This window comes from Python bivittatus, unplaced genomic scaffold, assembly GCF_059951505.1.
Source record: "Python bivittatus isolate LINGU-HERP-01145 unplaced genomic scaffold, Pbiv_v1 ctg000470_np1212, whole genome shotgun sequence".
NCBI lineage: Eukaryota > Metazoa > Chordata > Lepidosauria > Squamata > Pythonidae > Python > Python bivittatus.
Window position 1 is genome coordinate 3,263,688 of NW_028277065.1, and position 23,953 is coordinate 3,287,640.

General features: G+C 36.4%; 5 protein-coding genes across 5 annotated transcripts; all 5 read right to left on the reverse strand.

Annotated features, from left to right (window-relative positions):
* Nucleotides 1–479: 479 nt before the first annotated feature.
* LOC148215633 (olfactory receptor 2AP1-like) lies at nt 480–2,534 on the reverse strand. Its single transcript, XM_088143114.1, has 2 exons — nt 2,402–2,534; nt 480–1,465 (listed from the first exon to the last, which is right to left on the reverse strand). The coding sequence occupies exons 1-2, from the start codon at nt 2,532–2,534 to the stop codon at nt 480–482; spliced, it is 1,119 nt and encodes a 372-aa protein (XP_087999240.1).
* A 2,932-nt stretch (nt 2,535–5,466) lies between these two features.
* LOC112543002 (olfactory receptor 10A7-like) lies at nt 5,467–6,417 on the reverse strand. Its single transcript, XM_025177058.2, has one exon. The coding sequence runs from the start codon at nt 6,388–6,390 to the stop codon at nt 5,467–5,469; it is 924 nt and encodes a 307-aa protein (XP_025032826.1). The 5' UTR covers nt 6,391–6,417.
* A 5,725-nt stretch (nt 6,418–12,142) lies between these two features.
* Nucleotides 12,143–13,111, reverse strand: LOC112543003 (olfactory receptor 2AP1-like). Its single transcript, XM_025177059.2, has one exon. The coding sequence runs from the start codon at nt 13,109–13,111 to the stop codon at nt 12,143–12,145; it is 969 nt and encodes a 322-aa protein (XP_025032827.2).
* Nucleotides 13,112–16,773: 3,662 nt separating this feature from the next.
* On the reverse strand, nt 16,774–17,733 carry LOC112543004 (olfactory receptor 2AP1-like). Its single transcript, XM_025177061.1, has one exon. The coding sequence runs from the start codon at nt 17,731–17,733 to the stop codon at nt 16,774–16,776; it is 960 nt and encodes a 319-aa protein (XP_025032829.1).
* Nucleotides 17,734–21,887: 4,154 nt separating this feature from the next.
* LOC107326723 (olfactory receptor 2AP1-like) lies at nt 21,888–22,859 on the reverse strand. Its single transcript, XM_015891288.2, has one exon. The coding sequence runs from the start codon at nt 22,857–22,859 to the stop codon at nt 21,888–21,890; it is 972 nt and encodes a 323-aa protein (XP_015746774.2).
* Between the last annotated feature and the right edge of the window lie 1,094 nt (nt 22,860–23,953).

Below are 23,953 nucleotides of genomic sequence, written 5' to 3' on the forward strand. Positions count from 1 at the left end.
TTTCTTTCCGTTGTCCATATTTACCTTACAATAGTTGGCATATAATTCAAAATAACACAATTAACAACAACAAAAGTCTCCTAAAAGAAAATTAAGAATAGAATTAACCTATTATTTTCCGAATGGTTCATAATCTCATTTGTCCCTAATACTGCTTAGCATTTGTAAAAACATCCATTATATACGCTGTTTAATAATCTTTCCATGCTTTCATTAAAAACATGGAAAATTTAATTTAAGGTATTTATTGTAACGAGTAGTATATCCTGATCATCATCTCTCAAATTCATTGGAATATTTTTTTTCAGATGACAGTGAAATAAAATTAGTCATAATATACAATATAATACATTCTAACATTATAGCAGTTGCAGGTTTTTATCTGGAAAGAGACTTTGGAAAGAAAGAAATGTGGTATTGACTAAAGGAATCTCACCATTCCTTTTCTTCCCTGCCAACTTCTCCATCTTCTTCTCTGATTATGAAAACAATTTTCTTCTGATTTCCTTTGAAAGAAAATGAAAATTCCTGCAGATATTGTTTCTCAGGGCATCCTTGACCTCCTTATTTCTCAGACTGTATATAAAGGGGTTGACCAGAGGAGGCAAAACGGTATACAAGAGAGAGGAAAATTTTTGCATGTCTCTCCTAATTTCAGCCTTTGGGGTCATATACACAATAATTAGAGCTCCATAGAAAACAGAAACTACAATCAAGTGAGATGAGCAGGTAGAAAAAGCCTTTTGCCTCCCAGTAGTAGAGGGAATTTTTAAGACGGCAACAATAATATAAATGTAAGATACAAGCGTCAGGAGAAAAGGTGGGAACGTGAATATGGAGGCCACTATGAAGCTCAACATTTGCACCACACTAGTATCACTGCAGGAGAGTCTCAGAATAGGAAAGTATTCACAGAAGTAATGATCAATCTCAGTGGAGCTACAGAAGTTTAACTGTAACATCAACACAAGGAGTACGGTCAAAGCCACAAATCCATTGATCCAAGATACAGCTGCCAGCTGGATAGATGTCCAGCTTTTCATGATGGCTGCATAATGCAATGGTTTACAGATTGCTAAATATCTGTCATAAGACATCACACAGAGTAAACAGCATTCTGCAGATACCAATGAACCAAAGAAATAGAGTTGTGTGAAACAGCTAATGAAGGAAATTGTCCTGTCCCCAGTCAGGAGAGCTGAAATCACCCTTGGAAATATATTGGAACTGTAGCAAGCCTCCAGGAAGGAGAGGTTCCCCAGGAAAAAGTACATGGGGCTTTTAAGATGTGGATCCAAGACAATCAGCAGAAGAATGAGCAGATTTCCTGTTATGGTCACCATGTAAGTCATTAAAAGAGTCAGGAAAAGAAGCACCCGTAGTTCAGAGAATTCTTGAAACCCCAACAGGATAAATTCTGTTATCTTCGTGTGGTTTCTGAACATGATAGGTATGGGAACAGTTCCTGAAATAATGTGCAATATAGTTAAAGGAAAAAAATATATACATGTAAATCCACATAGAGGACGATGAAATTAAACTAAATGAATGCCCTAGGCAAAGCAAGATGCCTATAAGCAGATAATTTGACTTTGACTTTAAGTATTTTCTGATGAAAGAGACATAAGTTATTATTTAGTGTCAAGACCCAACACTTTGCATGTGCCTGTCTGTTTACAAACAAACACACATATTCATTCTTCTCCTTTGATTTCATTTTCAAACATGTGAGATAACTTTAATTAATTAATTACATTTATATCCTGCCACATTGAAAAATGACTTATGAATGAAGTCATTTTCGACTTGTTTGTAAGCACCCGAAAACATGTTTTTCATGGTGGACAACTTCAACATAATAATGTTGCAAATATTACTTTATAAAGGGTTTCCTTATATTCTGGTATTCCCCTAACTGCTTACATGACAATTAAATCTGCATTATCATGGGAATAGATAAAACAAATATAATTGTCTAGAGTCTTTGGTCTTAAAGGGAAGATTAATAAATAAAAACAAGCTGCTGTATTGGATGTAAAAGATCCCTTGAAGCAGACTAATGTATGCTCAGTACTGATGTCTGGATATGAGTAGAATTGGAAATGCACTGGGAGGGATATCCAGTTGGTTCCATTATTGTAAAAAGAGTTCAGCCATTGGCCACCTCACTTTAGGGCTCTCCATACCTCACTGAATCAGGAGAGACTGAGGCAGGGCATGTCACATGAAGAGAGAGAAAAAAATGGAAGCTCTGAGACCCAGATCTAGATTATCAAGCAGGAGTGAGTATCGAGGATATAGTATGCAATTACATTTACACTAAACATCCAGAGATAAAAAAGTGATACCTTGGAACTCTGGAGGTTTGACTTCTCTGTAGCACCCCTGCCCTCTGGAATACCATTCCCCTGAGGTCCACTTAGGAAAGCTTCAAAAACATGGCCTTTTTTAACAGGCCAAAGGCCAGGCTCATTTGTCACGCCACTTGACTGTTGATGGGTAGTTGGAATATTCTTTTTCGTATATTCCAACATGTTGTTTTTGGTGTTTGATTATATGTTGTCAACATGTTTTTAGTCCTAAAGAAATTTTAATCTCATATGACCCTTTAAGAGTTTTTGTTTGTGTTTATGTGGGGGCAGGGAGTGCTTTCTTAAATTAATGTTTTTATTATTATCACCAAAACTTTTTTTTCAAGTTTATTGTTAAACTCACTTATCTTTTTCTGATGAAACTGAATCCTCTAAAATACATTAATTAGGGTTAAACATTTACTAACTAGTTGTGGCCCATTTTATAAGTCGGCATTTCAAATATGCTAGGAAGTATTATTTGGAGGGTTTATTTATTTGTTCATTTATTAGTTTTATATCCCACTTTCCATTCAGGAGCTATATATGAGGTACATATTGCTCCCTCCTTCTGTTTTCCCCTGAACAACCATATTATGGGGATCATACAGAATTTATCTGGATAAGCCAGTGGAACAGGCAGCCATATGCTTTGCTGAATTCTCCTTTTTAAAGTCTTCAATCAGGGGCTGTATAGTCTGCCTGAAATATTTTAATGGATTCTGCAAAGAGCAGGAGGCAGACTAAATGATCTCTATGGAGACTTTCCACTCTATCTTTGTTGTTATCATTAACATTAGGTTTGTTATCTGATAAGAGGAAAGCAAGATGAAACTTTTCTGGACATCCTGGAATATTTTCTAACAAGGGTAAGAAGAGAGATAGACATATTGATAAGACATATATAAAAGATGTTGGGTGGTTTCTATCAATGTTGTATCTCAGGGACAAGTTCTTCTGGAAAAGGGAATTTTGTCTAATCTACAGCTGAGAATAGTTGGAGATAAAACATCATGTCTGGCTCTAAAATGGTTTGCTGCTGAGCAGAGGATATAAAAGTGGTGAAATATTTATTTGGTTGCCACCTAGAGTATTCTAAATACCCATTGATATCATGTGAAATTAAACTACATTAATTCTGTTGTTCAATATCTAATAATCTACTTGGATCATTTGAGAGGCTCATTCTAAGGACAACTGGTCAAGAGGGAGGCTAGTACTAGTAAATACCAGGACCACTAAAATGATTGGTCAAAACTACAGGACTCAATCCTGTCAAGGAAAAAATGGCCCTTGAGCCAATAAGTAAATACGAATTGCCATGTCTTTGCCTCTACTTTCAATGATCTTACCTCCAGCTTTGGTGCTGCATTTGATACACATTTAGATACACAGAAAGCCTATTTCTAGAGGGTTTCTTAGGGAATGGGCCTAGCTGTATACCATAAAACACCATAATGTTTCTTCAAATAACTTCATCGCTGCAGGAATACATTCCTTGCCTTAACATGAGGGAAACTCAATATTGCTACTGAGTTTCTTAGTGCTAATAGGTTTACATAATTATGAGGTTTCCAAGGGCCAATAGCATATGGAACCACCCCCAAATGGTCCACATGCTTTTTAGTCTTTTTAAGTAAAGTCCACTACTTCAGTTTTCTAGTAATTAATTACCAAATGTTGTTCTTTGCACTAGTCAAGAAAGTGATTGAATGAGGCCAACTGAGGTTTGTGAGATAATAGCAATGTCCTCAGCATGAAAAAGAAGTGATATACTAATGCCTGCAATCTGAAGTCAGTGCAAATTAGAATCAGGCAGATGACCTGTTAGGGAATTTAGGTAAAAGTAAATGATGTGAAGCCCAAAGTACAACTTTTTCTGCTCCTTTCTGACAGTTAAGCACACTAGGTGAGTTACTTGTGACACTACTAGTAGGCTTTTTGTACAAACATTGAATGAGAAAAAGTAAATTCCTATGCTAGTGTTTTCCAATTTCCTCCACTAGATTTCCCTTGAAATAGCATCAAATGCCTATTTAAATCTACACAGGCTACAAATAATGGAGTCTTTGCTTTATGTTTATATCTTTCAGTTAAGTGAATATGATCAATGGTAGGGCAACTAGAGTGAAAACCTGCTTGTTCATTACCTAATATAATAGATTCTTTCTTTATCCAGTCCTGCAAGTTCCAATTTAGAGGGCATACATAAAGTTTATTAATTATGCTTAAAGACTAACAGGTCTCTAATTAGCCAGATCTGCTCTGTTCACTTTCTAAAATATGGGGATAATGATGACCTCACACCAGTGTTGTGGATGATATCTTGTTTGATCCATGTATGTGAAAGGAAAGGCCAAAACAAGAATCCACCAGCCAATTTTATTTAATGTGTGATTTATTTTTATAAATAAAACAATATAAGAACTATTGTAAGTCCATTCTGAATCTAATATAATATTCATAAAACATTTTCTAATATTAGTACAACCATAATATAAATCAATAGTGCATAATGACAACTGATTTTATGGCTGAATAAAACCCCTACAAAATAAATGTTTTAAGGGTATTACTGGACATCAAGAGAGTAATATGATTTAGGGGGAAACTGATTCCAGAAAGCAGTAGCTAGATGGAGAAAGCCCTAAAATGTGAGGTGGTCATTCTAACATGAGGAAAAATGAACTAACCTTGATTATATGGTTGAACTGACTTCATGAGACTATGTGTTGAATCAAAGTATTTAAATAATTACGTGTTCCTGTACACAAGGTTCAGAAAGTCAGCACCTTCAAGTGAAACTGATATCTCTCCCAAAGACTGAAACAATGTAACAATTCGGAAAAATAAGAAGTAGGGTGTATTGGAAGAGATTGAGGGCTGTACAAATCACACTTTTCAAGACTTGACTCAACTCGTGGAAAACATCAAGATGATCTGCCAACAGATTATTACAGTGATCCAGAAAGGACATAATGAAGACATGAGCTAGCAGCTTAGATATATATTTGAACAATGAATTCTCCTCATATGCAGAAGGTAGAAAGTTCAGGGGGTTAAAATAAGATTCTCATCAATGTCCCCATTTTTAAAATAATCACAACTGTCCTCTTTAAAATCTAAAAGACATAAACTTTCTTCCTGCCTTCCTTATGGAATTCTTCACCTCCTTATTTCTCAGGCTGTAAATGAGAGGATTTGCAACAGGGGGCAAGACTGTATATAAGAGAGATAAAATTTTGTTGACATCACTAAGTGCTTTAGACTTTGGTAACAAATATACAATCATGATGGCTCCGTAAAACATAGAAACCACTATCAGATGAGATGAGCAAGTGGAAAAGGCCTTTTTCCTTCCAACAGTGGAAGGAATTCTCAAGATAGTAGATATGATATATATATAGGAAGTGAAGGTGAGGAGAAAAGGTGGTAAAGTAAATACAAAGGTAAAGATGAAACTTGTAAGTTCTACTAAGTTGGTGTCACTACAGGAAAGTTTTATAAGTGGAACAGTATCACAAAAATAATGATCAATTTCATTTGGACCACAGAATGTAAGCTGCAGCATTAAACTCAAAAGGATCAAAGCAGCTATAAGGCCAGTTATCCATGAAGAAGCTGCTAGTTGGATACAAATTCGTGCTTTCATACCTGTTGCATAATGCAAAGGTTTGCATATCGCTAAATATCGATCATATGACATTACAGACAGGAGATAGCATTCAGTAGCCACTAGGAAGCCAAAGCAAAAAAATTGCAAAGAGCAGCCACTGAAGGAAATGGTGTTTTCATCAGTCAGTAAGCCCACCATCATCTTGGGTACAATATTTGAGATGTAGCAAGTCTCTAGGCATGACAAGTTCCCCAGGAAGAAGTACATGGGCGTATGAAGATGGTGATCAACTGCAACTAAAATTATAATGAGAATATTTGCAACCATGGCTACAATATAAAGCACTAGGAAAGAAAAGAAAAGGATGGATTTCCATTGTTCAAATTTTCCAAACCCCAAAATGATAAATTCTGTGACATTCATCTGCCCTCTTCGGTCCACTTAGTCCATAACTGAAAGAATGCGTATAGTTGGAACCAGTAGATCTTCTATTGCATCCTTGGGAAAAAAGGGAGAAATAGGATGTTATAAAACAATTACCAATACATTCCATCTGAGAAGGGGACTGGTAATTTTGACTTACTCTGGATGAGTTCCCCAATGGCCTTCTTCCCTGCATAATGGAAGTGGTGTCTTCTCTCCTATATTCTATTAGAAATACTGCATTTAGAAAGCAGTTTCTCCCACCCAGAGCATACCAGTAACAACTCAAAATCGAAAACACTGAAAGAATCCTGTTTGTACAAATGGATGAACTTCCTTATTCTAAACACTATTTTAGCACAATGCTTGGAGTAGAGCTAAAGCTCCATTCATTGCCTGTAGTGGTCCCACATGCAATCTGAACACATTATTATACACTGAGGTTAAAGGAAGGATGATAGGGAACAATTTGATGAAAGAAGAGAGCTTCAGAATGGAATGGAACAACAATGGGGTCACAGGGACGAGGCTTCCTTTTTGCTCCTTGATCATTTCTGCAATATTGATTGTATTTTGGAGGGCAAGTGAATATTGCTTGTTGCAGTGCAGAACACTCCTTAATTTTGATTTACTAGAGCACTAAATATATGACTACTAGGCAAACCATCTTTGTTTTCGACATTATATGAACTTTTTCATCAAGAAACCATTAAAAAAACCCATTCTTTTCACTGAACATTGTCAGAAAAAGTTATGACATACAAAAAAGGCTTACCTCTGTGATATGAGAGCAAGGACATCTTTGTGATTCAGAATGAATGTGGCAGAGTTTCATTATTTATACCCTCACTTTTTAAACGTTCATCTTTCTGGTGATTAGGAGCTTAGGGAATCATAACTTGAGAGAGAGAGAGAACGAGAGAATGAGAGAATGAGAAAATGAGAGAGAGAATGAGAGAGAGAACATTAAATATCCCAGAGGAGAAGTATTAACGTGGTGCCTATTACTTTTTAACTTGCTGTCTTCCTTCCTTCCTTCCTTCCTTCCTTCCTTCCTTCCTTCCTTCCTTCCTTCCTTCCTTCCTTCCTTTGTCTTTGTCTTTGTCTTTGTCTTTGTCTTTGTCTTTGTCTTTGTCTTTGTCTTTGTCTTTGTCTTTGTCTTTGTCTTTGTCTTTGTCTTTGTCTTTGTCTTTGTCTTTCAGAACATTATATAATCCATAGGAGAAATTTTAATCTGGTGCCTATTGCTTCTATTCAGAATCATTTGTTAATCCTTCTCCTCCTCCTGAAAATTGTTTTCTTGTCCTTTATCTCTCATAGTAAGGTATCACAGGAAAACTCTGTGTCTATGTCTACCCCATTTAGTGTTAGGCCATAAATCTGTTTTCTTGACATTCTCTTGACATATCTTTTTTTTTTTTTAATCTATCTGCTATTAATATGGTGACCCAAGAAGCACCAGTTTTCTATCTCCCCAATTTTTTCTTTGGACAAAAATATACAGAAATTCACAAAATAAAGAAAAGACTGGGGGGGGGGGGAACCTGAAGCAATTTTAATAGGAAGCGTTCTACATTCTATTGTCTAGTCCCTAGTGACACTGTATTTCTGGAAATTGGAGCTAGCAAGGACCAAGGATCAATGGTACTGCAGCAGTAAAGGTGTTAGTTTAATGAATCCCAGGTTCTAGTCCACCAACTTCCATGGAAGCTCACTGGGTGTCTTGGGTCAGTCATTTTCCCTGATTCCAATCTACCTCACAGGGTTGTTGCTTTTGAAAGAATAGGAGGGCGCACTATGTATGCCACTTATAAAAAGCAGGATAGAAATCAAATAAATATAATATTTTATTTCTTCCATGATAGAGACTTAGACTCTTTGAAGATAGGTGGGATCTCAAAGTTAGTAAATTAATAAATAAATCTGGAAGAAGTACTTTGTAACTTTTTGTCATGGTGACCTCAAACCCAGATGAGCGACAATGAGCCACCTGCTCCAGACTTACCCAATGAACCACCACCTAAGGACCTGCAGGCTGTTGAGGCAAGGCCATCCAATAATCAACAGGAGCAGCTGCCATCAATCTCCAAAGATGAGGAGTCTGAGTTACCCCCACCCCACAATGCAAGGATTCTCCTCACAGAGAAGAGAACAGAGCAATGGTGTTCTACAAGGTTGCTGGAAAGAAAGGATCCATGTCCTTCCTGTAATGAGCAGTACCAGCACTGGGTCTCCTTAAGCAGAGCAGCAAACTAAAGCCACTCCATTGGCAACAACCATTTGCTAACCCAGATGTTGTGTGCCTTGAATTCTGACTTTCAATCCCATGACTTTACCTTTGAACCCCGGACTGGCTGGTGAACTTTTGGTGTCCCTTTGACCCTTGGATTTCACTTCGACTACTCTTGTACCTGCTGCTTTGGACTTGGAACTCAAATAAGGCAAGTTTGCTTGACTTTTGGGACTTCTTTCCTGTTCTGTGCGCACGTGCATTGCGCTCACACTCTCCCTGCTGCTTAGGAACTTGTTTATAAGACCAACACTAAAGCTTGCAACCATTTCTCTCCTGTGTTTGTGTATGTTGGGCCTGGGACAGGACACTTCTCTAAGTGTGAATGCAACATCTAGGAGTCATATCTCTCAGAGGAAATATCTGCTCCACAAACTATAAAAATTAGAGCTGTGTAAAACTCTGGATGTGATGCTTCCAAAGAATTCATGTGAAACACCCCTTTGAAGCCTTGTGAAGCAATCTAACTTCCACAACTTCTAAAAAAATAATAATTCATGGGTATACAAAGAGGAAAATGGGGAGACTGCAAATGACCAAGTGTGTTGAAATATTGCAATGCATTGCATGTGACATTGGGATACAAGTAAAAAAGGCTCCGTTTTCATACCGATGTCATGTCAACCATTTTGCCATTTTTCATACCACCATAATAACTCTTAAGTATTGATAATCATAATAGGAGTAGTGGTGGTGGCAGAAGTAATTTTATTTAGGCTCTAAGGATATAGATATCTGTACTGTATCTCAATATACAACAATATCAGCAGTGAAAATAAGATAGCAATCAGTGTAAGACATTTTCTAATCAAATATATTAATCAATAGAAAACATTTGTAATACTAGTGCAACAACAGTACGAACCAATAATGAACAATTTTTCCATGCTGGTAGCCCTCCTCTGAATTTTTTCATATTATTACAATCCTTTTTGAACCACGTAGCAGTACTCCAAATGGAGTCTAACTAAGGAAGAATAAAGGACAAACAGCTACTTCTGGATTCTATGATGCTGTTAATGCACCCCAAGTTATTAATTCATTTGAGAAATGAGGGGTGGTTGGAATTTCCTTGTTTGTGTATTTCCCTAACACATTAGTATTTCCACATTTGGTTATGTGTTTTTGTGATGCCCTTAATGTTTATGCTTCCTGGCCTTGATCAAATAATAATAACAACCAGAAAATCATTCTTTGCATGTCTGTTATTATATTCAGCTGCCCTTTTCTTGTGAAACTGAATGCTTTAATTGATGTTAATATATTTGCATGTGTCCAGATTAACTAAATGCCTTGATCCCTTTAATTAGTCAGTGTTTCCAATGAACAAAGAAGTATTATTCAGAGTTTTTTTTAATTATTGTTATTATTTTCTCTTTTATATCCCATTTTCCATTCAAGAGTTCTATGCAGGTTCCATAATGTTCCTTCCTGTTTCCCCACAACAATCACCCTGTAGGTATTTTATATTTATTTTCAAATTAATAGCCACAGGTAGGTGATTATTACAATAAATAAAAAAGATCAAAACATCATGCAAAGAATAAAATAATCCTTTAACCGTGCCCCCACCTACCTTTCTCTAGTTGACAGAACACTCTTCTAAATCAGAGTCCCCTTCATGAAAAAATGGGAAGGAAATTTTGGATTCAAAGTCTATTTTATTCTTTTCTAACATACAAACACTTTGTGAAGTGCTCCTATATTCTGAGGACACTGCATCTCTGGAAATCAGAACTAGCAAGGACCATAAAATCAATGGTCTTAAAGTCATAACCATTAGAAGGGCTGTGCACATTTTAAAATATGGTGTCCCCCTGTGATGCCAAGGATTCCCCTACTTCTTTTGAGCATAACAGCTGCAACACAGGTAGTTTTCATCTAATATGTATTATTATATTATGATTTTATATTACTACTGATCCATTATGATTATGATGGTTATTGTACAGAACAATGTGAAATCACAGCTGCCAGTTCTTTAGCTGGTGTTGGCCATCATTTGCATCGAGTTCTTTCCAAGAACCTAGGATATCATTATGTATTGGCATAGTATATGTGCAGATCCAAACAGTGTGGCCCTTTGTAATTGACAGATGGAAATTCTTCAATGAGCAGATTTTCTTAGTGTTGTCCAAGGATTTTTGGTATGGCACACAGTGTGCCAATATTATTATTGTTGTTGGTCGCACAGTCAGCCAGATGTTTAGACTGGATTTGGCATTTTTATCCACCTATCGAGTCCTTCCTAAGGACCTGGGATAGGCAGATGTTGTCTGATGTTTCACCTTGTACTTCTGGGCACTCCAGGAAGGTTGCAGTTCTGGAATATGACAGCACTGGACGATAATGGGTTCCTGGTAGCTTCACGTTTGATTCTTCTCAAATCTTGGGCAGTTAATTTAAGTCTTTTTTTCTCAACACATTTCTTGCAACCCTGTTGACTATTTGCAACAAAAGTTTGATGGTTATGTGGTTACGCCCCAATATCTTAGCAATTTCAAGAGTGCTGCTTCCCTCTGAAAGACTTTTTACAGTTTTTGACATTTCAGAGTCAGGTAAATCTCTTTTTTGACCCATTTTGCCTGAGGAAAAGAAGCTGCCTAATAATTATGCACACCTTGATATAGGGTGTTGATCTCCTTAGGCCACGCCCTCCCTCATTACACAAATACACATCACCTGATATGCTTATATCCAATAAGCATTCAGGTTTATACAGCTTGGAGGTGGAAAATATGCATAAAAATGATGATATGGTCAAAATACTCACTTGCCTAATAATTGTGCACACAGTGTAGAAAAACTGTTAATATTTGTGTCCCAAAAATATGAAGAAATAGTGAATAATGATTCTGGTTTCATAAATGTCCTCAAAAAGAAATATTTTAAGGGTAACTTTAGACATCAAGAATTGAACATAATTCAAGGGAGAGGTGATTCCAGAGTATAGGAGGAAAAGCCCTAAAGTGGTAGTCATTTTAACATGAGAAAAAATTAACTGACCTTGATTACATTTGAATTGAACTCACAGGAATATAAGCTGATTTAAAAAATAATAATAATAATAACAGGGTATACCTGTTTGCATGGCTCAGAAGGTTAGCACCCTGAAGGAAAACTGAGAGCTGTCAGAAATACCCAGAACACATAGGAAGAAGATGTAGGAATGCATTGGAAAGAATTTCAGATCATTTGAGGCGTATTATTCTGGACCTGACTTACTGGGTTGAGAACCATCAAGAGGGTTGGCCAACAAATTATTACAGTAATCTAGATGGGATACCATTAGTATATGGACTAACATGGAGGAGGATGTTGTGGATTTTTTTTCTAATGTTCAACAGCTAAAAATTACAACAGATTGTAAATAATAGTTTACATTATTTAGATTGTAAATAATTACAATAGATTTATAAATAAAAGTCTTTAAGTTTCTTGACAATATCTCCATTTTATAAATCATCCTAACCATGTTTTGTAAACTCTGGAGGATATAAGTTTCCTTGATACATTTTTTATGCCATCCTTCACCTCCTTATTTCTCAGGCTATATATAAGAGGATTTGCAACAGGGGGCAAGACTGTGTAAAAGAGAGAGCAAATGTAGTTGACATTGTTAAGTACTTTAGGCTTTGGTAACATATAAACAACCATGATGGCTCCATAAAACATAGAAACCACTATCAGATGAGATGAACAAGTGGAAAAGGCCTTTTTCCTCCCGACAGTGGAAGGAATTCTCAAGATAGTAGATATGATGTATATATAGGATGTCAAGGTGAGGAGAAAAGGTGGCAAAGTAAATGCAAAGGCAAGGATAAAACTCATAAGTTCTACCAGGTTGCTGTCACTACAGGAAAGTTGTATGAGTGGAAGAGTATCACAAAAATAATGATCAATTTCATTTGGTCCACAGAATGTTAACTGTAACATTAAAATCAAGACAAACAAAGAAGCTATAAGGCCAGTTATCCATGAGGAAGCTGCCAGCTGGATACAGATTTGTGCATTCATACTTGTTGCATAATGCAACGGTTTGCATATTGCTAAATATCGATCATATGACATTACAGACAGGAGATAGCATTCTGTTCCTATGAAGTAGCTAAAGAAGAAAAATTGTACAAAGCATCCACTGAAGGAAATGGTGTTTTCATCAGTCAATAAGCCCACCATCATCTTGGGTACAATATTTGAGATGTAGCAAGTCTCTAGGCATGACAAATTTCCCAGGAAGAAGTACATGGGCGTATGAAGATGTTGATCAACTGCAACTAAAATTATAATGAGAACATTTCCAGTCATGGCTACAATATAAAGCACCAGGAAAATAAAAAAGAGAATATATTGCCATTGTCCAAGGTTTCCAAACCCCAAAATGATAAATTCAGTAATATTCATCTGTGACCTTCGTTCTGTTTTCTCCATGATATGTTTCTCCAACATGCATATAGTGGGAACCACACAGATCTCATATTGCATCCTTGAAAAGGAAAATTGAAATTACCAATTCTGAATTTTGAGAACAGTTTCTCTAGCTCTGATTGCTAAAGTAACTGCACACAATTTAAAAAATTGAGAGAATCCCATTTATACTCATACTTAGCAGTTTTAACTTTTTAGATGTCAATATTGAGGTTCAATTTTAGCATTCTCCTTGGTAGTAAAAATCTACTTTTTCATCATCATTGTCCCAGTATGGTATGTAAGCTATACATACTGTTGTATTTTGAGGGGGAAAAGAAGAGAGACAGAAATAGTATAGAGAAATACAACATGTAATGAACTAACATGGCACAGCTTCTTCTTTCCGTGATCACTCTGACATCCTCATAGTACTTTTGTGGGCAGAATGAATTTACCCAGAAACATGTTGTATTGTGAACTTTATTTGTTGAGATGCAGAATACTATTTCACTGTAATGTAGAGTGCCAAATAGCTGAATATAAGGTAAGCATTCATTCTTTTCCACACTACATAAATGTTTTTGTAGTGGAATCATTTTTATTGATAGTCTCATTGTATTGAAGGTTTTCGGAAAGAGTCATGAAATAGGAAGATACTTACCTCTGTGATCAGAGAGCAAGGACATCAGAATGAATATGGCAGTTCCACATTCTGCACTTTATGGAGATACAGCTTTTTGTGATTATGAGATCAGGGCTATCATAGCAAGTTCTGTAGTTTAATATCTTTAAAAAAAAAAAAAATGAAATACCCCAGAGGGGAAATGTTTGTCTAGTGCCCATTGGTTCTGTTCAGTTTCATAGATGAATCTTCCCTAGATGACTCTGTTAATTGGCCTTTGAAATCATTCAATATTTTTGAAAGAAAAAAATTCTATTCCACTTTTCATCTTACCTGGGCTGAAAAGAGGGAGGGAGGGAGGGAGGGAGGGAGGGAGGGAGGAAGGAAGGAAGGAAGGAAGGAAGGAAGGAAGGAAGGAAGGAAGGAAGGAAGGAAGGAAGGAAGGAAGGAAGGAAGGATAACACAACATGTGTGGATTTCGTGGATGTGATTTCACTCTGAATCAGTAGGGCCACAGGATTTTTCTTTCTTTTTCTTTTTTTCTTTTTTGTTCTTTTTATCGCAGCATTTCCTTCTCTGCATCTAGCTAATTTGCTCTGTAACATACTGCATTAGGGAGCAAAAGATTAAATCCCTAGGATTCACTCTTATTTATTCCAGTAAATTTGCCCTTTCCCATGTGCAGAAGTCCAATATGAATCCTCATTAATTATTTTTAGTAAAAATGCACCAGCATAGAGAACTATCACTGGGTCTCCTGTTCTGGAGAGCTATCAACCAGTTTCCAACCTTCCCTTTGAGAAGATGTCCAGACAACAGTTGTAGAGGGTCTGGGAGGAAGCAGATTGTCTAGACCTATTTCAGCCAAGTTTCAGTGTGGGGTTTAGCATGGAGACAGCATGCTCACACTTGTCAGTGATCTTTGGCAGAGCTGGAATGGGGGAAGTGCATCCACCCTGGTGCTCCTTGATCACTTAGAAGGTTTTAGAGGTTTTATTTACCCATCTTCATTTACTTATTATTTTTCTACCTTGCCAGTCAACCATTTCATTTTCTAAATGAATCTCAAACTTTCACAATGCAGGTAGTCCTTGGGTTACAATGGCAATTGGGACCAGAATTTCTGTTGCTAAGTAACCCACTCATAAAGTGCAATGTCACTTGACTGCATCACTTAGCAGCAGCCATCTTGGTCATCCCAGTTCCTGTTATAACCTCAGGACCATGTGGGCCATTAAGCAGGAAGAGGCGGGAGTCCCAGGCAAGTAGGCCAGTGGGTGAGAACCATGGGTGGGTGGGTGCCACCGCTCCACTGAGAAGGAAAGGGCCCAGGGCCACAAGTCCTCTGCACTGCACTACATGCCACTCCTAGACAGGGCAATCCTCCTGCTGGGTAGCATGGTGGGATCATTTCCATGGTGCTTCCCCTGTGTATGGTCTGGTTACCTGGTGGTGATTCTGGTGGCTACTTGGTTGAGGGCGTCCCACATGGCAAGGCAGCCAGAGGGGGAATCAGTGGTGAGAACACTCTGCACAGCATAGCCAACAGAGCCCTCATGCCGTGGGGTTTGAGGCCAGCTGGACTCAGTGAACCCAGTGGAGGGGAGGCAGGCGAAGAAGACAATGAAGTTCAGCTGGGACAATGAAGGTCAAACAATAACATCTGCCTATCCCAGATCCTTGGGAAGGACTCGATAGGTGGATAAAAATGCCACATCCAGTCTAAACATCTGGATGACTATGCGACTAACCATAATAGTAATAATAATATAGCAACAACATTCTTTTGAAATTAGAAAATCATTCTTTTTCTTATAAAACTGAATGCTGTAATTGATGTGAATATATTTGCAGGTGATCAGACTGGCTAAATCCCTTTAATTAGTTAGTGTTTCAAACAAAGACACAAGCAAACAAGTATTATTTGGAAGATTTGTTTATTTATTTATGGTCTCCCCCCCCCCCCTTTCGTATCCCATAGTCCATTCAGGAATGCTATGCAGGTTCCATAATGCTCCCTTCTATTTTCCCTACAACAATCACCATGGGAGTATATTTACTCCCTTGGAAACTACTTCATCAACCATCCACTTACTTCTAAAAACCTTCTTCATGTGTACATAGAAGAGGAACAGGGCATGCAAATGACAGACTGTGTAATGCAAGCAATGTGATGCATATACTTATGTGTGACATTGGGATACAAATGTAAAAGGCTCAATTTTGCATTGTGACATCCTGATACAGGTTAAGCCATTTTTACATCACAACTGCTACCAAATCCCTACGATCATAATAGTGTTAACAATAGTAATTTGGTTTAGTCGGTGAATACACAGCTACATTAAATATTTTCATGATATAAACCTTGACAATCAATAAAACAATATAATAATCCATGCAAGACATTTCCTAATCAAATGTATTTATATATGGGTTTGTGTATTAAATAAAAAGATTTTATAATATTAGCAAAACCATAATAGGAAGCAATAGTGAATAATTAATATATATTAATTGACTGAACTGATTCCAGACAGTAGGAACTAGATGAGAGGTTGTTGTTTTAATATAAGCAAAAGTTAACTGATTTTGACTGTGTGATTGAACAAGTACAGAGAAATAATTAGTTGTTGCTGTACGCATGGGCCAGGTCAGCACCATCAAGTGAAATGGATAGCTCTCATTTGTAAGGCAATGCCTGAGGTAAAACAGTCAGATTAGGAACTTCTGGAATACAAAGCAATTACTCATAACCTATAAGCTTTACAATTTGGATCTCTAGTATCTGAAGCAATGTATCTTAGTATAGATTCCATCTTATATAGTTAGGTCATTCTCAGAGGCCCTGCCTTGAGTACTCTCCTGTACTCAAGAGTGCTATGAATGTGTACCTGGAAATGAACTTGGGTATTTTTGGCACCAAGGCAAGACCTTTTCCTACAAGTAGGTCTGCTGAAGTTTCAAAAATTTAATATTGCATTTTTAATGTATAAATCAATCAGGCGTTTAAAAAAAAAACTTGAAAAATCCTACCAAAGCTTTCCCACATGTAGTATTTTTATATGATAAATGGGGAAGTTGATTTGTATAGTACAAATCTACCAATATTATTTCTCAGGGCCTCTCTGACCTCCTTATTTCTTAGACTGTATATAAATGGGTTGGCCAGTGGGGGCAGAGCTATGTATAAAAAAGAGGAAAATTTGGGCATGTCTCTGTTTTCACTTCTTGGCAGCATGTAAGCAGTCATGAGAGATCCATAGAAAATAGAAACCACAACCAAATGAGAAGAGCAGGTGGAAAAGGCTTTCTGCCTTCCAGTGACAGAGGGGATTTTTAAGATGGCATCTATAATGCATACATAGGATAAGAGTGTTAAGAGAAAAGGAGGAAGTGTGAATATGGCAGCTACAACATAACTCATAATTTCCAATAACCAAGTGTCACTACAGGAAATCTTTAGAAGGGCAAAATAGTTGCAGAAATAATGGTTTATTTCATTAGAACTGCAAAATGTTAATCGCTGTAACATCAAAATGAGTAATATTGAAAATACAGCAAATCCATTGATCCAAGATGAAGCTGTTAGATGGATACAAGTCTGAGAATTCATGATTGTCAAATAATGCAGTGGTTTACAGATTGCTAGGTATCTGTCATAAGACATCACACACAGTAAACAGCATTCTGTAGCTACCAAAGAACTACAGAGGTACCATTGCATAAAACAGTTACTGAATGAAATGCTTCCATTCCCAGTTAGGAGAGCTGAAAGCATTCTTGGGAATATGTTAGAACTATAACAAATTTCTAGGAAGGAGAGGCTTCCTAGGAAGAAATACATGGGCATTTTAAGGTGCTGATCGAAGATGACTAGCATAAGGATGAGAATGTTTCCAATCACGGTTACAATGTAAATCACTAGAAAACTCAGAAAAAGAAATATTTGGAATTCATAGAATTCCTGAAATCCCAGCAGAATGAATTTGTCTATCCTCGTCTGATTCCCCAGCATCATGGTAACAAGGAAAACCAAGTCCTATTAAAAAGAAAAAGAAAAGAAAAGAAATGAGCAAACTAATGATATTACCATAGGGATATTCAACCTATTTTTTTCTTAGTGATAATTTGGCCAAGATACTGGAAGAAAATTGTCAGAGTGTTCAGTGTGTTATCTATCATCTGATTGACTCCCACTCATTTTTTGTTTTCTATATTTGGTGATGCAGGATCCATAATAATAAATAGAGATAGCTAGAAGATGTTATGTCTCAGTATTTCATTTGTTTATCCTCACAAAATATTTATGGCTAGATACAATGTATATTTTTCTCCTTTCCTGACAATTCTGTCTATATGGGTTGACCAGTTGTTCATGATATAAAGCATGGAATTAGTCAAGGACTCACTTTTTATCACACTATTTTGAAGGACAGAATGTGACTCTATAAATTAATCTACTGTGAATATGCCAATGTAGTTTAGTGTCCTTTCAGCTAGTACTGTTCTAAATCCAATTAAGTGTGGGAATATTTTGTATCTTAAAAGCATAATACAGTACATTATTACTTATGACCTTACTTATTCACAATTATATCATGGACAGTAATTATTCATGATCATAACAATATAAAACACTTGTATGGATGAAAACTAGAAATTCAGCTTTATATGGAAATGTCTTATGTTGCAGAATTTTACACATGCATGTGTATACATACACATACACACTTACACACACTCATAGCCATTCACAAATATAATATATTAAAAAGAAAATATTTCTTTCTGACTGTTAAAAAACCTTGAAAACTACTTGATTACAAAACAATAACTCAACAATATTTATAATCCATTGTTTGATAAAATAGATATTCAGCAGTACAGTTGGGGCATAGATTAAACAATTCCAATGCTCAGAATATGATAATCAATAAATCTTTGGTTTCTTTGCATTATATTTCTATAGTCTGAAAATTATAATTACTTAAACCAAAAAATATTATTTTATATTTGGTGAGCACCTGTAATGGTTTGTGGGAATGACCTTGGCAGACAGGAAGACAGCTGTAGACTTATACAACTGATGTGCAAAAAGTATCTCATGCAAGATTCTGTTAATATAACCTTACAATGAAGATAGAGCTAGTATTTATTCTTGTGCTTCTTGTCTGGACTACCTTGAAGGGCTAACATCAATCTTGCAAGTCTGAAAGCATTCCACCCCTCCTTTCTTTTACTCTCCAGAAAGCTAGGGAAGGCCCCTTCTGAAACACTTCCCATGCGCCCTCTGCATCTGTGGACTGAGATACCTTTTGCACGATGGTTGACTAGTCTGCAGCTCTTCCACTTGTCTCCCAAGGTCATTCCCACATACCATGACAGCACCTATGCAGCTATTTTTATTTAAATATTTATTTTACCAACATGTTATGCCAGATTAAATCTGATAATCTTCAAAATGACACTAATGACACTAGACTTGTGGTTCCTGCTGAAATAGTGAACATGACTATCTATACATCTGGAAACTTTGTTTGAAAGGCTAATTCTTTCATTATTCCTAAAGAACAAAGAAAACATTGTTTAAAAATAAAGTTTATATAGTAATAGTTACCTTTCTTTTGCTGCCTGGTATTCTCCATTGAAGTATTTCATGATAAAAAAAAAATCCAAAATCCTTCCTCTGATTTCATTCAAAATGTGTACTACAGGATGTTAATATATACAGTAAGGATATGGACCACCCTGGTGTTTTGTTTTGTTTTGTTTTTTTAATTTAAAAATTATTTCTTCTGGGCTTTTATTGATGCAGAAGAAAATATCACCAATTAGAAATATTTTTATCTATAAGTAGCTTTGATGATAAAATTCAGTCTAATAGTATAAAACCATCACCATCCAGGAATGTTGGTTTTTATTAAGGGGAAGATAAACAACTCTTCAGCCAACAGGGATGTATTTTGAAAACAAGCAAGTACGAATTGGATGGGGAGTAAAACATAGATTAATATGGAAAGTGGAATATTACATCATTATGCCTCTCTCAATGCCCTTATGGGAAAATCCTTCAAGTACTTTGAGAGTCCCAGCCCTCTGTATCCTGGAATCTCGGAAAAATCAGTTGGCATATCTGGCCAGAATGTCTGAGAAATTGCTCCAGCTTCCCTTGCTGCACACCTTATGAAGCCAGCAGTACATACATGTGATCAATAATCACACATTTTAATAGTAAATAAAATAGCAAAACATGTTGCTCTTGCAGCTTGTTCATTTTATTGGCTAATTAGTTATATCTGGGATTCCTAGCCTGCCAACTAATTGTCTTCCATTTTATTAAGATAATAATAATAATAATAATAATAATAATAATAATAATAACAACCCTCCAGTGATGCAATTAAAGCACCATGCATTAGTATTATTAAAAGCACAAATATAAATTGATGAAAAATAGCCAACATGCCCCTAAAATGTCTTTAAAGGTCTATGAGAGAACTGTAAAAGAATTTGCCCTTTCTTCTTTTGGGGACAGTGATACACACGCCATATGACCTGCCATTTGTGTCCAAAGTTAGGTTACTGCTGTCAGGTATAGGAAAAAAAAGATTTAACTGATATTCATGGTTTCTTTTATCCCTGGAACGGGGTGAAGTGTTGTCCCATTCTTTATCCCAACAGTAAAAAAGGTGGATCCTGAATCTGTTGTTAGAGGAGCAAACTGCTTCTTTTGAGACTGTTATAAATCACCAATATATTGTACTATGAGATCATCCTAGTATTTTCACAAAAGCTAAACATATTTGATAATTTAGATTCCCCCCCCCGCCCCCAGTGAGGTGGGAACTGTAATGAATGGAAGCTGTTGTACTGTTCTTTCTTTTTTCTTGAAAGAAGTATGGGAAGTTGGGGTGTGTGCGGAGAAATGCAATAACAATAACAACAAAAATATGATGAAGCTCTGGAAACTTGACAGAGTTAATATCCTCTAAAGGATTTAGTCTCCCTGCTGTTTTAATCCCATCTAACCAAAAAACAAAGCAGCAGGTTTGTTTTCTAATGCTTCCTCATGATAGTCTATGGATGAAACTTCTTTTTCAGATTGAGTTTGAAATCATAAAGCACCCTGAAAAAAAAGATTTGCTCTTGGGTCTTGATTCACAAAGTCAATTCCCACCTGCTTTTGAATCTAGAATTTCCAATCTGAAAAAGAGGCTAGTTTATGCAAGCCCACCAATGTGAGGCTTATGGCTGGGGGAAAAAAATAAAGTATGTCCTAATTTGAGAAGTTCTCCAAAACTCTCTAAACATCCAAGGGATTTATATTTATGTTTTAAAACTCTCAAAACATAAATGTGATGTATATTAAATTACCAAAAGTAACTTATATTAGGAAAAACTGCTTCCAAAATACATTTATTAGGCAAAATAGAAATTAAGTATATTAGAAAGAATACAGATAAAAGAAATATCAGTGGTTATGTAGATATACAGAAATATATTATTAAACTTATGCAGGAATGGAGAAGCAGTATTTGGTAGGAAAAATCAAGAACAAAGAGAAACCACAACTGATGAGTTTCATTAGACTAAATGTAATGGAAGGCATGTGCGAGGAGGATACTGGAATGGAGGATCAAGGCTATCAGGAGGGAGGGAGAGAGGGAGGGAATACAATCAGGAGGGAGGGAGTACATTCCAGGAGAGGGTAAAAGGCAAGCACTTTCTCTGCCCGCAGCAGGACTGTGAGAACATGAAGAGGCTGAGACTGGTCCCTCCCTAGAGTCTCACGGGGTATAGCCACTAGTTGTTTTAGCATAGATTTAGTCTGGTGAGATTCTGTCTTTAGTGTGTAAGCTAATAAAGGAACTATACCGGATTGGACTGCCTTGTTGTTGTTCTTGGGCTAGGCCTGACACTAAAGAGAGATTCCTACTATGTCAATATAGAAATCATATTTAGCCTGGGTTGGAATTGTGTATTTAAATTTCCACTGGAGTATTACAGTACAGAGATGGACACAGTTAAGCCTGTTGCCATAAAAAGCCCTTCAGGACCCCATCTGCAGCTCCCCAACACCTCAAAAGTATGCAACACCAAACCAGACACAGTGTTTTACATAACCAATCATATTGTCACATTTAAAATGCTAGAGAAAAAGAAGTCCGTTTATTACATTTTTACTATATTAACTAACTTTAGGGACCTTGGTCTGCATTGCACAAACTGTCTAATGCTATTTCTCAGTGTCTCTTTGACTTCCTTGTTTCTTAGGCTGTATATAAAAGGGTTGGTGAGAGGAGGCAAAGCTGTGTATAACAGAGAGGAAATTTTTTGTGTATTTCTATTCACATTATTCTTTGGTAGCATATACACCACCATGAGCGAACCATAAAAAATGGAAACCACAAGCAAGTGAGAGGAACAGGTAGAAAAAGCTTTTTGTCTTCCAGTGGTAGAAGGAATTTTCAAAACAGCAGCTATGATATATATGTAAGAGATCAGAGTTAGGAGAAAAGGTGGAAGTGTGAATAGGACAGCAACAATAAAACTCATAATTTCTATCAAGCTAGTGTCAGTGCAAGAGAGATTAAGAAGTGAGAAGTAGTCACAAAAATAGTGATCCATTTCATTGGAGCCACAAAACGTTAATTGTAACATCAGATGAAGCAATATCACAAACGTTACAAATCCATTGACCCAAGATGCAACTACGAGTTGGATGCAGGTTTGGGCTTGCATGATTGCTGCATAGTGCAGTGGTTTACAAATAGCCAGATATCGGTCATAAGACATTGCACAGAGTAAGCAACATTCTGTAGCCTCTAAGGAACCAAAGAGATACCACTGGGTGAAGCAGCTGTTAAATGAAATCATTTTGTTCCCAGTAAGAAGAGCAGAAAGCACTCTTGGAAAAATATTGGAAGTGTAGAAAACCTCCAAGAAGGAGAGGTTCCCCAGAAAGAAGTACATGGGCGTATGAAGGTGGCGATCAAAGAGAACTAGTGCCACAATAAGAGCGTTTCCAGTTAAGGCTACAGCATAAATGACTAAGAAGCTCAAGAAAAGAAGTGTTTGTACTTTATAGAATTCCCCAAATCCTAGAAGGACAAATTCTGCAATCTTTGTTTGATTTCTGATCATCATGGAAATAAGAACTTCAAATTCTGTTAAAAAAAGGAATATAAAATAGGGAGGTTATCATAGGTAAGCTGGTTTTCTTTTTCAGACAGTACCCAAAGGGTTATACACATTAGAAAATTCAATACATGAATAACAAAATACAGAATCGTGTGAATGAAAGTAGGGGACCTACAACCATATCAAACAGCCTCTCCCTTCCCCGTGCTGAGTGTGGACATTCAATAATGGAATGACTATGTGTTTCAAGAATTCTTTAATCATGTAAAATAAAATATTATGGGAGATAATATAATGTTATAATATTCAGCAGAATGGTGAAGGAGTCCACTCTTGGAAAGGTCATCAAATTTACCTTCAAAGTAATTAGGGTTGAGACAGATTAACTGGCACAAGATTATCCAGCTCATTGTGTATAAAGTAGTATAGAATTTGGGTTTCCCTGCTCCTAATCCAACACCATAACAGCTAGACCACACTGGCTCTCATATTGGAAAGGATTTTTTTAACAAGGCATATGTCATCTATCTATATCTATGTCTATCTATACATCATCTATCAGTACCCTCACTAAATGGAAATGATGCATGTGGATTTTCATGTCTTATCCCAACTTTCATTAAAAACACATTTAACCAGTAATATTAATTTTCCTCTTTTAAAATACAGTCTTACCTGAAGTTTTTCTATCTATCAAGAAATACATTAGGAAGAAACACATAGGTATACAAGGAGTGGAAGGGAGTTTGCACAATGTAGAAGTTCTTACCTTTCTGCTGTTTAATAAATGCATATGTCTTTGTGTTGTTTTGACAGGCAGAAGGAAATAAGACTCTTCAAAGACAATGCAAGTCATTCAGGGTTATGTTCTTTCTCAGTGACAGCATTTATGCAACACTACAGATGTGTACAAATGTTGATGTTCAGCACAGCACATTTTGTACTTTACAATTACTCAATGTCAACTTTTCTTACCTAGTGTTCACTTGCACTGTACATTTAGGAACACATTTTGAAAACCATACACTTAATCAACAGAACAGCATATTTATGTACATAATTTAATAGTAATATACTATGGATACAAATGGGAAGAG